The sequence below is a fragment of the Anguilla anguilla genome, chromosome 8 (assembly GCF_013347855.1).
Source record: "Anguilla anguilla isolate fAngAng1 chromosome 8, fAngAng1.pri, whole genome shotgun sequence".
NCBI classification, from domain to species: domain Eukaryota; kingdom Metazoa; phylum Chordata; class Actinopteri; order Anguilliformes; family Anguillidae; genus Anguilla; species Anguilla anguilla.
Window position 1 is genome coordinate 49,392,124 of NC_049208.1, and position 16,047 is coordinate 49,408,170.

General features: G+C 40.8%; 1 protein-coding gene across 2 annotated transcripts; it reads left to right on the top strand.

The window, feature by feature from the left end:
* Positions 1-12,448: 12,448 nt before the first annotated feature.
* Positions 12,449-15,090, top strand: LOC118233726 (ictacalcin-like). Of its 2 annotated transcripts, none has more exons than XM_035429607.1 (3): positions 12,449-12,576; positions 14,167-14,309; positions 14,761-15,090. In XM_035429607.1, exons 2-3 carry the CDS (start codon positions 14,172-14,174, stop codon positions 14,905-14,907), a joined length of 285 nt encoding a protein of 94 aa, XP_035285498.1. In that variant the 5' UTR covers positions 12,449-12,576; positions 14,167-14,171; the 3' UTR covers positions 14,908-15,090. The 2 variants fall into 2 exon arrangements, with proteins under 2 accessions (XP_035285498.1, XP_035285499.1); XM_035429608.1 differs by having other exon boundaries at positions 14,764-15,090.
* Positions 15,091-16,047: the final 957 nt, after the last annotated feature.

Sequence of the window (16,047 nt, forward strand, 5' to 3'; positions counted from 1 at the left end):
ACAATGCTACTTAGTAAGCAATGATTTGCTGCAAACTTGAGGCACAGCCATATTTATAACAGGTGAACACTGGCTGCAAGTTGAGTTACTTGAATGAGCCTCTGATGAGTAGATCAAATCCGTCTGTCATCTGAACGCATGCTTCAATGGAAGGGATACAACTCAAGGAAATCTGACCTTTTGTACAAAGTATTTGTATAAATAGTAGTATAATAGTATAAGTATAAATTTGCTTAAATTTGATTGCTGACCTAGAAATAGTGCATAATCTTAAATATTTCTTCTTCATTTTACATGTAATAACTTCTTGTGTTTTTAAATGTTTCTGAATCCTCAAACTTTCTGATTATTTCCAGGTTTACGTGAAAATATTATAGATTCTCAATGTGGTCTCAGACTTTTGGACCCCACTGTATATATTTAATAAACTACAGAAAAGCCTCCACCAGATCTCCCAAAACGAAATAGAAGTAATAAAGGTGAAAGGTGGACACACAAAATACAGGAAGGTTTAATATTGCACGTAGTTGTGGAGGTTTTTGTGTAATTTTGCTTTGAATATGCATTTGCCGCACTGTTTTCTGACACTGAAAAATAAATAAATTGCACTTAATGGCTGCTTTCACCAGAAAGCACATAAAATAAACAGAATTGTCTGACTTCTGAACAGTATCCCTACAAAAAATACACCTGTGAAAACAAGGATTTGATGCCTGGCTTTTTATACACCACGCTGTTTATTTTGAAACGCATTAAAATATATTCCTTACATTTTGCACCTTATATTTTTCAACGAGAGTATGAATTTGAAATCAACTCTGATAAGATTTGGCCTGCATTTATTCTGCACTGGGCTCATATAAACTCTATTGGAGTTGAATTGACTCTGCGCACCAGCACACATTGTTGGATATTAAAAGCCTGATTGAAGCATGCCGAGTCAAGCTACACTCATGACCTCACCGTCACATATCCTACCGCTCACTCACTTCCTTTTACTCAGATGTTTTCATCAGGTTTGTGAAGCCCGGTCTTGTCCTGAAAAAGCTTTAAATTCCACCTGATAGAGTGGAGCTCAGTTGTGGAGTGGGGGGGGGGGGCGTGGTCTGTGCTCAGATGCCGATAGGACAGCCACAGAACAGCCCTGCCCTCAGTGCTAACCCCCATGGTGACACACATTAGCACTGTTTCTGTGAGCTGCTAACACACCCTGAGCACAGAGAGAAAAATTAATTTAAACATTTTAGTATATAAGTTTAAATATAAGTCATATGTTGTCAGTACAATTCTTTTGTCACCTTATTCCTTCCTTATTGTACAATGGTGCTCAAATACTATTATTTTTTGAACCATCATTGTGATGCAAGGCTACTGTTTTAAAAGTACATTCAAGCATGCCACAGGAACGATTACAACAAGAACAGCTGGGAGTAAAAGCACACACACGCACACTCACACACACAAACGCACATATACAGACATCTACACAGACACACACATACATAGACTGCATCCCTGTACACACACGCATAGACACAAGCCTGCACACACCCTCTCTTTCACACACACACACATACCTCAATGTATATATCCAGAATTTCTTACGGCTTCATTTCGAATTAATGTCATGATCCAGTACATTTATAGTTACTGCAGGTTACGCAGCTCTCAAAATGGAAAAATTGTCACAGTCAAATAGTTATTTTTCCTCCCATTCCCACAAGGGTTCGGGTTGCAGTCATTTTGTGGCCTACTACTGTTGTTGGTTTCCAGGCAAACAGGAGGGTTGCTAGGCTACAGCGGGGCGGGTTTGGGCGGAGGGAGACTTTGTGTAAACAATCTCTGAACGTGTGTGACACACCCATATATAAAAAAAAGAAAAACTTTGAATTTTTGAATTTCCAACAGTGATCGCTCTTTGACTTAATTCTTGCTTAACCCTTTGTCTCGAGTTAAGTAAATCATTGTTGGGTGACTAAGTACTAGGAAAAGCAGAACTGGGAGTCTAGTCAGAGTCAAGCCACTATCTGGTTTTGATTAGTTCCCCAAAGGAAATAAGTATAGCCACCTTATGGGATTTTGAATGTTGCACAGAACTCAGTAAAATATTTTGTGTTGTATTTGAACTCTAATAGAGTTTATGAGCCAAAGAGGGATCAAATACACTCTGTGATTTAACACTGAACATTCTATTGCGTTCTATGACGTAGAGAAGCTGAAACAGGGACAGAATTCACCTTAATAAATGATTTAGTTAGGTAATGAATGAATTTATTCGTGGTTAAGTCAAAGATAAATTGCTGCAAAAACAGGTGTTCCTCGTTGAAATTTTTCGTATTGGTCATGAAATAAAGAAACGATCTCTGCCTGTTCTGTGCCTAGCTCGCCTGCGGGCATTGTTCGGCGATGACAGGCCTGCTGAGTCAGAGGCGTTGAGGAAGCAGGTTTCCTAGCACCGCAAGCCCCGCTGTTTCCTGTTCAAAGCCTCGAGCGGCGAATCTCAGCTCACCGACGTTGCCATTTAACTGGGCTGAACTCCACCTCCCTGAACGCGTTTTACGATCGGGCTGCTTGTGAAAAAGGAACGCGAGTCAGGCTTCGTGAATCCCCACGAAAGAGCGTATTTTTAAAGAGTTAGGTGGTGTGAAACTCCACTGTTCTGGTCAAATTCTCAGAGACAGCTGGCTCTCCATATCCAACCACCCATCTGGTGTCCCAACCGGTCTTCTGGTTGGCTTTACCTTCCATTCCCCGCTCACTATGTTTCCCCCAATCATCACTGCAAATGACAACTGCGCAAAAACAAAAAAAAAGAAACCATAAAAGAAGATGTCATGAACAGAACTACTGCACTGCAGGATGCAAACCGCTGGTTAGCCAAAAAAAAAACAGGATAGCCAGGTTACAGTTTGCAAAGAAGTATCTGAAAAAGACTGAAGAGTTCTGGCTGAAGGTCTTGTGGACAGACGAGACCCAGATTCACTTGTGTCAGAGTGATGGCAAGAGAAAAATTGGGGAGGCCAAAAGGAACTTCTCAAGATCCAAAGCTCTCCCCCTCATCTGTGAAATATGGTTGTGGGGGTGTTATGGTTTGGGCATGAATGGCTTCCACAGATACTGGCTCACTTGTCTTCACTGATGGTGTGAGTTCTGATTACATTACTTCACAGGCATTTAGCAGACTCTCTTATCCAGAGTGATTTACACAACTTTTAGCATTTTTGATAGCAGCAGTTTGATAGCAGCACCAGAATTAATTCTGAAGTGTACAGAAGCATCTTATCTGCTCAAGTTCATTGGACCCTTCCTACCACAGCAAAACAATGATCCCAAACATACTGCTAAAGCAACAAAGGAGTTTTTCAAAGCCAAAAACTGTACAATTTGTGACAGGTTAAATCAATCACCTAATCCAACTGAACATGCATTTCATATGCTGAAGGAGAAACTTAAGGCAACAAGCCCTGAAACAAGCAGAAGCTGAAGATGGCTGCAGCACAGGCCAGGCAGAGCTTCACTAGAAAAGATTTTCAGCACTTGGTGATGTCTGTAGGTCACAGACTTCAAGCAGTCATTGCCTGCGACAAAGTACTAAACATGACTACTTTCATTTACACAACATTAATATGTCCCAAACATTATTGTGTTCTGAAATAGGAGGCCTCAGTATTTAAAACTAATTCTGTAATTTCTACACGGTGAATCTAATGCGTATAAAAATAGCCTTAAATCAAAGGTGAGAATGTGCACTTATGAACTCTTTCATTCCAAATCACCAAATTGTGGAGAGCAGAGCCTAATCAAGAAAATATATATATATATGTCTTTGTCCCACACATTATGGAGCTCACATATACATATACACTGTAGTGAGCATCACAACACTGACCAAACACAAGATGCAGGGGCACACTGAACTCTTAGATGTTTTTTTTTTTCAACACAAAAAAAAAAAATGCACATCAGAAGATCCCACTCGCACATTTGTTTTTTTAAGAATTTGCCGATCCAGGGTAGATACCTTGACTGTTTTTGACTGACTCCCGTTCACACCTGGGGCAGTGTTTGCATGTGTTTTTTTGCTTTTTTTTGTTTTTTTTTTTAAATCAGGGAGTGCCTGATTTAAATTAATCAAAGTCTCCCCTCTGTGGCCAGCAACGTGTTTTTGTTTTAAGCAAAGAAGCCCTTGATCAACTTTAGTGGTGTAACCTTTCATCGAGTTCCTGAGGGTTTGCTTTCCCAATGATTTCACACAACTGAGATATTACAAATTCCTCTGTACAATTATTACATTATTTTTTGAAGTATTCATGGAAATGTTTGTGGCAACCTGAAAAGCGTGTATGTAAAATAGTGCCCAGATTAATATTGCAACCAGGGCTGTACATAGATCTTTTGATAGGCAGGTGCTCAAAGTGAGAAATGGTACACCAACCTAGAAAAACAGTTTTACGACACCCAGTTAATGTACAGAATTTACTTATTTATTTTTTTAACAAAATGAATGCATGCAATTTTAATCAAACCAAAGGGTTACATCAGGTAAAAGGTCACCTGGAGCACCATCACCCCCCTCCCCCCCCACCCCCCCCATCCACCCCATCCACTGCACACAAATTGCAGCAAGCGTGCTCCACCTGGTGTACAAATAGAATGCGCTCATTATACACTGCTGTCTTTAACCAGGTCCAAATATGATGATTTGAAGGCGACTGTATTGCTGCCGTTAGCCCTTATATCAATGATGGACCAGTACTGTGCAATAACATGACCAGAGGGACGCTTGTGTCGAACTCATTTGTGATTTCATTAAACTTTTTAACAATATTATGATTCCCGTATGTCCACTGAAGAAATAAAATTACACCTCCAGCTTCTGCCACTAGAGGTCAGGAGAGTAACATCATGGTCAATCTCCCTCATGCGATCAAACACTGCCTGGCGCTGACTGTTGTGGCCTCAAAACTCAAATAAACGTCATCTACAGGAGTGAAACTGAATTTGACAAAGTGCAATTTGGGGCTCACGGATGCCACATGTAATCTCTGTCTCTCAGTGTATTGATGCAGTCGGTAGTTTAAAATAAATGATCTATATCATAATCATAAAGTGCTCAGTGTTAAATGAACTCTAACATAGTATACATTTTTTTTTAATCTGAAGGAGTGTGTAGATATATACCTAAAAGTACTGAGTATAAATCTAAAATATGCTTATCTTAAAAAATACATTTGTTAGACCACACTTGGAGCATTGTGTGCAGTTCTGGGGACCATACTACAAGAAAGATATGGAGGCTCTGGAGAAGGTTCGAAGAAGGGTGATCAAATTGATCTCTGGTATGAAAGATACAGATTATGAGGGAAGACTTCCTTAATTTCTTCAAGCTTAGCGAAAGGAGATTTAGGGGTGATTTGATTGAGGCTTTATATTCATAAAGAGGATTAACAAAATAAACTACAAGAGATTCTTCAGGTTGGGTTTTGTTAGTAGAACAGGTGGACTCATAAATTGATTCAAAAATACATTAGGAAGCATTTTTTCATGCAGAGACTAGCCACTGTGTGGAATAGCTTGCCAGGTCATGTAGTAGAGGTTTTCCAGATCGGTCAAGATCAGGCATGATGCAGTGTTAGATACTAACTAGTCTGTAGGTAATCAGAGCACCAGGTACAATTTAGTGAGGAAAATGGCAAGCATTGCTGGGCTGAATGGCATGTTCTTGGCATTGTGTTTTGTTATGTTATGTTATCTTATGTTATGATTAACAAGCATCAATTAAGCTCAAAGCACAAATGGGTCATGGTGAACATTTCCGTAGGTTTATTAACCCTACCTGAGCTTAATCCAAAACTCCATTTGTTCATTTTCTTCTTAATCGTTAAATAGTTAAATGATAATATGCTCTGGATGACGGGCGGCAGAAGGTGCGCCACGATCGCTGCGGAGCGAAGCTGCAGAAATGGGGAGCGGGTTTGGGATTCTCCTGGCTGTGCGCACACGCTCGGGAGACGCGCGCGCACAATGCTACAGTGGTGGGCGTGGACCTACTACAAAGAAGTAAAAAGGTTTAAGTTTTCAAAAAAACGTAATACCGCCGGAGCTATGTGCTTGTGCTGGATATGATTCCAGATTTTAACAGTCTAACAATTTAACCTTCTAATTATCCTACGGTTCAGCTAAATTGGCGCAATCCGTGTACCATTGCAGACTGGGGTTTGGAATAAAGGACGACCTGTAACATCGAAGTTCCTCCGAGTTGCAAGAGCATTCCCCCGTACATTATGCTATAGTGCAATCGATTATGAACTTTATGTCTACACTGAACAAAAATATAAAAGCAACACTTTAATTTTTGCAGCCATTTTTAATGAGTTTAAATAACATCTCAAAGATTTGTTTATATCACTGTTAGCTAGCATTTCTCCTTTGTCAAGATAATCCATCTCCTGCACAAGTGTGGCATATCAAGATGCTGATTAAAAGCCGTGATCACTACACGGGTGTTCCTTATGATGGGGTCAATAAAAGGCCACCCTAAAATGAGTTTTTTGTTGTTCAACACCATGTCACAGATGCATCAAGTTAGGAGATCGAGTTAGGAGATCATGCAATTGGCATGCTGACTGCAGGAATGTCCTGTAGAGCTGTTGCCAGAGTAATGTGTGCTCATTTCTCCACCATAAGCCACCTCCAGCATCATTTCAGAGATCTTGGAAGTTCATCCAACAGGCCTCACAACCGCAGACCACGTGTAACCACGCCAGCCCAGGACCGCCACATCCGACTTCTTCACCTGCGGGATCGTCTGAGGCCAGCCACACGGACGGCTGATGAAACAGTTGGTTTACACAACCGTAGAATTTCTGCACAAACTGTCAGAAATCGCCTCCGGGAAGCTCATCTGCGTGCTCGACATCCTCTCCGGGGTCTTGATTTGTCTGCAGTTCGGCATCACAATCAACGTGAGTGGGCAAGAGCTCACCTTCGATGGCCACTTCCATGTTCTCCCAGTTCTTCCATGGCCTGCATACTCACCAGACATGTCACCCATTGAGCATGTTTGGGATGCTCTGGACCGGCGCATACGACAGCGTGTTCCAGTTCCCACCAATATCCAATAACTTCATACAGCTATTGAAGAGGAGTGGGACAATATTCCACAGGCTACAATCAACAATTTGATCAATTCAATGCAAAGGAGATGTGTTGCGTTGCATGAGGCAAATGGTGGTCACAAGATACTGATGGGTATTCTGTTCATTTCATGGTGTCTTCTTTTATGGGGAATCTGTGACTAACAATTGCATATCTGTATCCCCAATCACATGAAATTAATAGATAAGTTCTTAATGAATCTATTTCAGTAGACTGATTTACGTTTATTACCTCAATATTCTCAATAAAATCTTCAAAATTGATTAGTGTTGCATTTGTTTTTCTTCAGTATAGTTCCGAGGAAGTGTCTCTGTCTCTCATTAGCTGAGAGCAGCTCCTCAGAGAAAGAGCAGTACCTTTGTTTTACCACTAGAGGCACTGATGAGAAGACGACTTGCGGTCCTTGAGGGGGATTCCTTCATGTTTGACTGTCTCGCACTCCTTGATCTTATGATTATAACATTGTGGAATCTTTTCCGAATGCGTAATGGCACTAACACGTAGTTTTAATGCGAACAATATGCAGTCTTACAGCTCGATCTCCTTTCCCTGCTGAAACACGGTCCTGCTGCAATAACGGAACACCAGCCTTCACCTGTCTTTATCATCCATTTTATTGCTGTTTTCAGGGCAAAATGAAAACGAAAAGGGCAGTTTTAGTATAATTTTAAAGCATAAAATAGCGGATAAGATGATAAGAAAATAGTGTGGACAGGACAAGTGACAAATAAAAAAGTAATAATATATTTGCATGTAAATATAAAACTGTATTTGGACCAAAACAAAAAAAAGAAACATGGAGTGTGTGGTTTCCATGGTGACACAAACAATCTCTGGCTTTTCCCCAGGTGTTCATTGCATTCACTAAACAATGCCGTTGCCAGACGTGAGTCATTTGACTGGGCAGAGTTAGTCAGTCAGTGCTTCCTTCCCTCTTTCTGTATCAGGCAGCTCTTCTATAATGCTCCTTTCGCTCTCTCGTTCTCTTGCTCTCTGTCACTCACTCTCTCCATCCCCCCCTCTCTCTTTCTTTCTCTGTATATCTCTGTCCCTTTGTCTCTTCATCTTTTGCTCTCTCTTCCATTTCCAGAGGGAAACGTATGCCCCAGACATTCCAGGCTGACACCTGTAACAATGATGGCAGGTATTGCAATGTGGGTCCCTTACAGATTCACCTGAAGAAGTCAGTGAAAGCTGAGTGTGCTGTTCCCTCTCCCTGGGGAGGGGAGCGGTAGAGAGGAAGAGGGATGGATCGCATGGTGACGGGGTTAAATAAAGCACAGCACGACTGCCTATGATGACCCGCAATACTCCTCAGTACCAACGTGTGGCACCAGTGAGCGCGAAGCGGTTTGTGGTGGTAACAGGGTATGAGGTATGGAAGGGTGCATTCACATATTTGGAAAGAAAGATTAATACAAGAAGCCTAGAGACCTAAAGGAGGGAAAGAAGGTTAGGGCCATGCAGGCAGAGATACAGTGAGAGAGAGGGATGAAGAGAAGGGATAAGGGAGAAAGAGAGGGAGATGGAGAGAGAGAGAGAGAGAGACAGATCGAGGGGAAAGTCCCTCGAGGGAAACAGAATGATCCTGTTTTTTTTTCCACTGTTAGAAAGAAGATACAAACAGAGTCTCCACTGGCAGACGTACACACACACACGCACACACACACACACACACACAATGATGACTCAACACACAAATGATTTCCCTGACCGCAGGGAATCCAGCGTGCAAACAGCGCGGAGTGGAAACACAGGCAATAACACACATGCGGCACTCGCAGATTCTCCGGGTGCGTTTTCCACACATAATGTCTGTGAGGCTTAATAAACGAACGTCCAAACGGGTGCCTAAAAGTCAATTTGATTAGTCCTGTTGATGAATCCCATTGCCAAATTTCCTATGCAATTTACCTCTGTGGAATTGTGCTTTAAAACTCAAGGTGCCATGGTGCATGTTGTGAGACTGTGCTCTAAGGTCTGGATTGAAGTAAAGGTAACTGTTTTTCATACCGTCATCTAATTGGCTCACATCGAAATGAACAGAATCAAGGCGAATATGTACATATATACTCAAATACGGCTTGTGCAGTAGCATTGTTTTTCCCAAGCGATCAGCTAGTTGATGAGACGCGTTCTCTCCAGGCACAAAACGCAACAAATGGTAAAAACAACTTGTGGAAAGAGATTTGTGGCTATTTATGGAAGTACACGCAATGTACCTGCAGGTCTTTTGCCGACGGCAGCATTTTGTTAAAACTCGGGGGGGGGGGGGGGATGTCTGCCCCAGATCAAACTACAGTGCTGTAAGTTTGTACAGCAGGTCATGTGACACAAAAGAGCTAAAAAAGAGTGCATGTTACAGAACTGAGTCATGCTGACATAACAGACAATGGAAGCGGTTCGCTTTTCCATGTGACCTGGTGTGCCCACTCTGAAATTCCAGTGAGTGCCCATGTCCCTGACTGCTGCTTTTGCAGATTGGGAAACAGGCACTGGAACAATAATATCAACAAAACAATTAACACCCTCTGAACAATTCAAACGTTTTTTCAAAAAATAAAGCATTTAAAACCTGAATTGTGCGGTCCATCCGCGGTCGTGGCCCCAAATGATGGCATGGACTGTTTATACCAGTAGCACGCCGTGTGTACACACCCTACACATACTCGGCTCATTCTGCTGTGATGGACATGGCTTCATTGCACTTCATCTGGTCTGGCAAATTATTAAATATCAACAGCGTACAAATGGTATCTTCTAACATCAATTCATGGTCAAAGAAAATAGGTGCAGCCAGTATTAGATTTCATGTCATTTGTCAGGTTGGCACAGAGCTAAAACCAAGCAAAAAGGTGAGCAAAAAGTATTACATGTGAAATGCATATATTCCAACATGTATAAAATTCATATATTCCAACATGTATGAAATACATATATTCCAACATGTATGAAATGCCTGTATTCCTACATTTAAGAAATACATATATTCCAACATGTATAAAAAATATATGTATTCCAACATGTATGAAATGTCTACTCTCCATCATGTATGAAATTCATATATTCCAGCATGTAGGAAATGCATATATTCCAACATGTATAAAAATATATTCCAGCACATATGAAATTCATATATTCCAACAAGTATGAAATAAATATATTACAACACACATGAACTATGTATATTCCAACACATTTAAATTCCATATATTCTAACATATATTCCAATGCCTGTATATGGGCAGAATAGAAGGGTCAGGCTTGTGGGAGGTTAATTATGTGTCTGAAGAAGAGGCTAAATATCATGCCATGAGTGAGCAGGAAGTGGCCACACAGGAAGTGAACTGGGGCGTTTAATAGAGCGCATCCAAACACGCGGCGCGGGGGCCCAAACTTAGCCATGACTCACACGCGTCACGACACAGGAGCAGAGGGCGGAAACCCTCATCGCCAGAATTTTGGCAGTCCAAAACAGAACGGTTTCTGCGCTATTTAATCAAATGTAAGACACTGTGTCCTCCAGATCACCACTAAATGTAAAATGGTTCTTAAATGTAAAATAAAGTGCTGATAAACAGGCATTTTTTAAAAAAAATGTAAAGTATTTTTTCATAAGATACGTTGCCAAAAATGTTGAAGCCCACTTTAGGGTTAATGAACAGTATATATAAGTCTTTTTAACAGTAATTTAAAAACATTTATATCGTACTCGTTTAACATTTACCTGCAGTTGTGCAAATACCAACCTTGGAGACATTTAACCACAATTTTACATTTACTGCCTGTAGAAGGGCGGAATCTTACCCTGAGCTGCTGTTTTATCTTGTTGGATTTCAGGAAACAATCAATGTCAACACTAATGCTCAAATTATGCATTTTTCATTAACTGGTTCGCTGGGCTTACTAATTAAATGGTAGTAGCTGCAATAGTGACGGAGGCACATTGTCTTTCTGTACTGGTCTCTGTCTTCCTTCTGTTGTGTGAAAGTTTCATCATTTTTGTGTCAAAGAACCACATACAGATTTGATGTATTGCCTTTCATGAGGGTGACTGTTCCCAACATGGTTTCAGTAATTATGAATGATATGCATACGCCTCGAAAGGAATGAATTGTGCAAGGACAGTTTCTTCTCTTCTAGACTGTGTTGATTCAGAAGTATTTCAGTTTTTTTTTTTTTTTTTAAAGAATTAAAAAACAGAGATTCCATTCTGTATGAAAATCACAAGATGATGTTTGTCTGGTCAGTGGGACCATTGTACACAGAGAGTATAAGATCCTGTGTGTGTGTGTGTGTGTGTGTGTGTGTGTGTACACAATGGTGCATGCGCCGAAAAATGTCCAGTGTTTATTCAACTCTAACAGATTACATACTGTATGAATCCAAATGTTGTAAAAGTTTACTTAACGTTGAACATTGAACTGCAAGTGCCTAAATAAAAAAGACCAAAAAAGCTATGTAAACATTTAAAAAAATAGGTATATAGGCTTTTTGACAGATGGTAAAGCTCTTCCCAGAAATGTATCTCTTAATCTAGCCTGTGACTTAACACTGACTGAAGAAACCGGACATTCTCTAGTCTGTTTTTCAGAAGAAATGTGGTAATGGATTAAGTAATTACACATGACTTGGAAGGCTGGGGAAACACATGAAGGTCTCAGCTGCTCCTGGTGAAATTTATCTGTTGCCTTAGTAACACATTTAGTAAATTTGGGATTTTGTAATGCATTTTTTTGTCAATTACTGGATTTGGAAAAAAAAACATGTGGGAGGAGTCAAAACAACTAAATACAAATCCCATAATCATGGCTAGCCAATAAGAGCAGTTTATTTATACAACCATGCCAATTTTGATTATTCATACTACTAGCATAAAGATTATAATAAATATTGCATGTGGTTCGTAGGTAAGCATGTGTACAAACAGAAATGAATTAAAACCAGTCCTTTGAAAGCAGAACCAAATACAACTGCTTGAACTTCTAGCATAAGTGCTGATTACAAAATACTGTGTTAAATTGAAACCAATTTGATTTCTGTAATATATGTACATATATTATATATCCACAATTTATATTTTTTAGTTTAATATAACCAAGCTGGGACATACTACAGGAAATTATGCATACACATACATTGAATTCTGATATTGCCCACCAGGCTATTTCAAAACTGAAAGAATATATGATCTGGATATGGTCCAGATATGATCTATAAGCTAGTAGAGAAGGGTGGTTTCAGTAGCATCCTCCTCAGGGAGAGAAAAGAGAGAGAGAGGGATGGAGAGGAAAGGAAGAGGGAGGGAGGGATCGAGGGAGTGGTGACAGCAATATAAAACACATGTCCAACTCTTTACTCCTTCACTCTCCTACTTTTTCACTCTCGTTCATCCTCTGCAACTCTTTCCACATCCGGGTAAGTAAAAATACTTACATCTCAAAATTATTCCGTGGATCACGTCCGTACTTCTGATTACTTGCCTTTTTCTCACAGTCTAAGTTGTCTGATAGCTGTGACTGGCAGGTTCTTCTCATCATTATTTCCTTCTCACTTGGACTTCATAACGTTATTATTATTCTCTTACTAATAAGTGCCTTAATTTTATGACTGCTGCTTTGTGCAAACTGTTTTTGTTGATTTTAGTTATGTTGCATAAAGTTGTCAGAACTGTGATATTGAGCTGTGTCCCTGAGGTGTGCATTGTGGCTTGTGCGTTAGCGAACCCGAGGTCATGTATCGTGCATTATGCTGTACGTTCCTGCTGCGATCTCCCGCTCGCCTCCGCTCTCATTTCCCCCCCAAAGTTCTCAGTCTTCGCTGAAACAGCGGGCTGGTGCCATGGATGCAACTGTATCCATGTGTGAGCCGCACCCCACGGACATACAGGCATACTGAGCCAAACAGAGAGAGAGAGAGAGAGAGAGAGAGAGAGAGGGGGAAGGAAGGAGGGAGGGAGGGAGAGAGAGTGAGAGAGATGGAGAGAGTGAGAGAGAGGGAGGGAAGGAGGAGAGAGGGAGGGAGGGAGGGAGGGAGGGAGAGAGCCAAATGCACAGAGAGAGAGAGAGAGAGAGAGATTGGGGAGAGATTCAGGAGAAGCAGGGTGGTCACTGTGACAACAGGTAACTATGGGATAGTGTAGATAGATAACAGAGAGAGAGGGAAAGACAGAAAGGGGGAGTAAAAAAAAAGCCAGTATACAGCCCAGTCAAATAAATCAAGTTTGAAAAGATTGTTTAGTGAATGTGATGAATATTGAAAAAAGTACCAGTAAGTGTGTATCCCCAGGGAGACTATGAAAAAGACAGAGAGATTTTAAATATTAAAATTCAGCACATTACAGCACAACAAAAAAAGCAACAAGAAAACAATCCGAGCACACTCCAGGTCCTATGTGTAACGGAGGGGACAAGATAAAGAGTGAAAGTAGAATGTGAAAAAAGAGGAGAGGTTGGAAATGAGAGAGAGGCAGAAAGTGATGTGGGCGTGGCCCACCCACTCTTTGTGTTTGGCTGTTTGCAGTGGTTGTTTGTCCACAGAGAGAACCGTGCTTTGCCACAGTGCCACTTGAGCCTTTTAACCCCGCCCCTCTCTCGTTCTTTCTCTCTACTCCCTCCCCTCATCCACTTCCCTTCTCCCTCAATTCATCTCAATGTCTATTTTTTTTTTTTTTTGCTTAACCCCTTCTTCCCCAGCATTTAAAATGGCAGTTTTTATTAGAGTGTACTACTCTTAACTAAAGTCTTACAACTTTGAGGCAACGCACAGCAGAGAGTTTATGACATTATTTGAAGGGCGCATGTGTACCATCAAGACTATGTATCAAATGCGCACATTAGAGCAATCGAGAAAGAAGGCGCTCTCTTCAAATCTGCCCATTAACTGCTACCTGGATTAGCAATCTCCGGTCTGAGCAGATGACAAAGGTCTCATTAGCAACACCTAGTGGAGTGCCCTGGTAGGTGCAGCTGACAAGCTCATAATTACGTCCTTTCTTTTGTTTTGCAGTCACCATGTCTGACATCCAGCAAGCCATGGTGATGCTCATCACAGCCTTCCACAAGTACTCTGGGAAGGAGGGGGACCCGCTGACCCTCACCAAGAACGAGCTGAAGAACCTGCTCCAGGCCGAGCTGGGAGAAATTTTGGGGGTGAGAGGCCTTGCAGTCTCATTAGTGCCAAAATACTGCTCCTGACTACTATACTGATACCAGTACTGACATGCATTACAATAACAATACCAATGCTGACATTGATTTCACTTCTAGCACTGAATGATTTCAATGCAGATACCTATACTGACCCACACTATAATGTAGACACCAATTCTTACACTGATTACAATGCAATGATTATAACTATCCTGGTATTTTTTGGCCAGTTCAGCATTTTTTAATATTACTGTGCATATGGAGGTGTATGAGACCTATGAGGTCATACTGGGAGGTGCATATTAAGAGTTACAGCCAATCACATGTAGGGGAGGATCATGTAGCCATTAAAATAACAGAATCTAAAAGCCTTTTCACAGTAATGATAAATTTCCTTTGTCTCCAACTCTTCATCGTCTTCTGTGTCTGTCTCCCCTTCTCATAACCTAAGCAGACAGCCAAAGACCAGTCAGCTGTGGACAAGATTTTCAAAGAGCTGGACAGAGACGGAGACAACACTGTCGACTTCAAGGAGTACATCCATTTGGTGTGTTCTCTCACTATGCTCTGCAACGAGTTCTTCATCAAGAAGAAGTGAAGCATCCTCTTGTGACTGTCCCCAGTCCTGTCCCCGTATTTGTACACACTTTCACATAGTTTCACTGAGATTCATCAATACAAATAAATAGATGTACTGAAGACAAGCTCATCCTTGATAATGCATGTATAAATAAATGCGATGATTTGTTATGATGAAAATAAAGAGATACGATAAACCATTTGTTGTATTTTAACAATGTTTATGTCTACACGCCATGTTTGACCATCTGATCGTGTGTTGCAGTGCACATTTTTGAGTCAGTACAGGAAAGAAAGTGCATTTACGTGTCTCTTGTTCATCTGCTCCTGTGTGAGATGGCTGTTTCCTTCTAAGTGTATCTACAGCCTCCCTGCTAGTCCATGCCCCTGCCCCCTCTTATTTGGTTTACCAGATAAATTATGTCAGCCAGGGGAGCATTAATTGAAAAATGTTTAATTTTCCGAACCCAGCAGTTTTAACTGTAGACACCCTCGTTTGACGTCAGGCACTCTGAATAACGAACACAAGTGCATCAACCGTTAAACCACCTCACTTACCCAACATGTAAAATATATTCATTTGATTTAATTTGGTCATTATTATCAAAGGTATGCATTATCAATCAAATCTCCAAATTCATTGATAGGCAGAGAAAACTGTTTGGATCAACCTTTATCAAAATGTACAATTCATAAACAGATGAAAATTAAGAAATGTATTAAGTTACAACGAGTATTCACATCTAATCTGAAGGTGAGGTTCAACTACCTTAAAATGATTAACACAGGTTACAGACATATACAGTCACACAAGAAATGGATGAGAGAAAATGACCAACTTTTTGTCCCAAGGAAATAAAAAATGCAGAAACCAAAAAACAGCAGAATATTCAGAAAGAACCAGAGATGAAATTTAGACCTGATGCAGGATGCCCAATTCCAACTGTTACAGAACTACTTCCTTCCAAAGTTGCCCAAACTTTACTAACTTAACTCAAAGAACACCGCATATTTTAAACAGTGAAAAAGAGGAGGGGGCAGGGGCATGGACACCCTCTCTGACACATACACACACACACACACACACACACAAACACACTCACACGCACACACACACACACACACACACGCAGATACACAGATTCACACCTCAGATGTA

Excerpts from the sequence above, each read along its gene's own strand:
- LOC118233726 (XM_035429607.1), top strand. The coding sequence starts at position 14,172 with ATGTCTGACATCCAGCAAGCCATGGTGATGCTCATCACAGCCTTCCAC. Across the intron at positions 14,310-14,760 it reads AGCTGGGAGAAATTTTGGGG|CAGACAGCCAAAGACCAGTC; the intron begins GTGAGAGGCCTT and ends TCATAACCTAAG.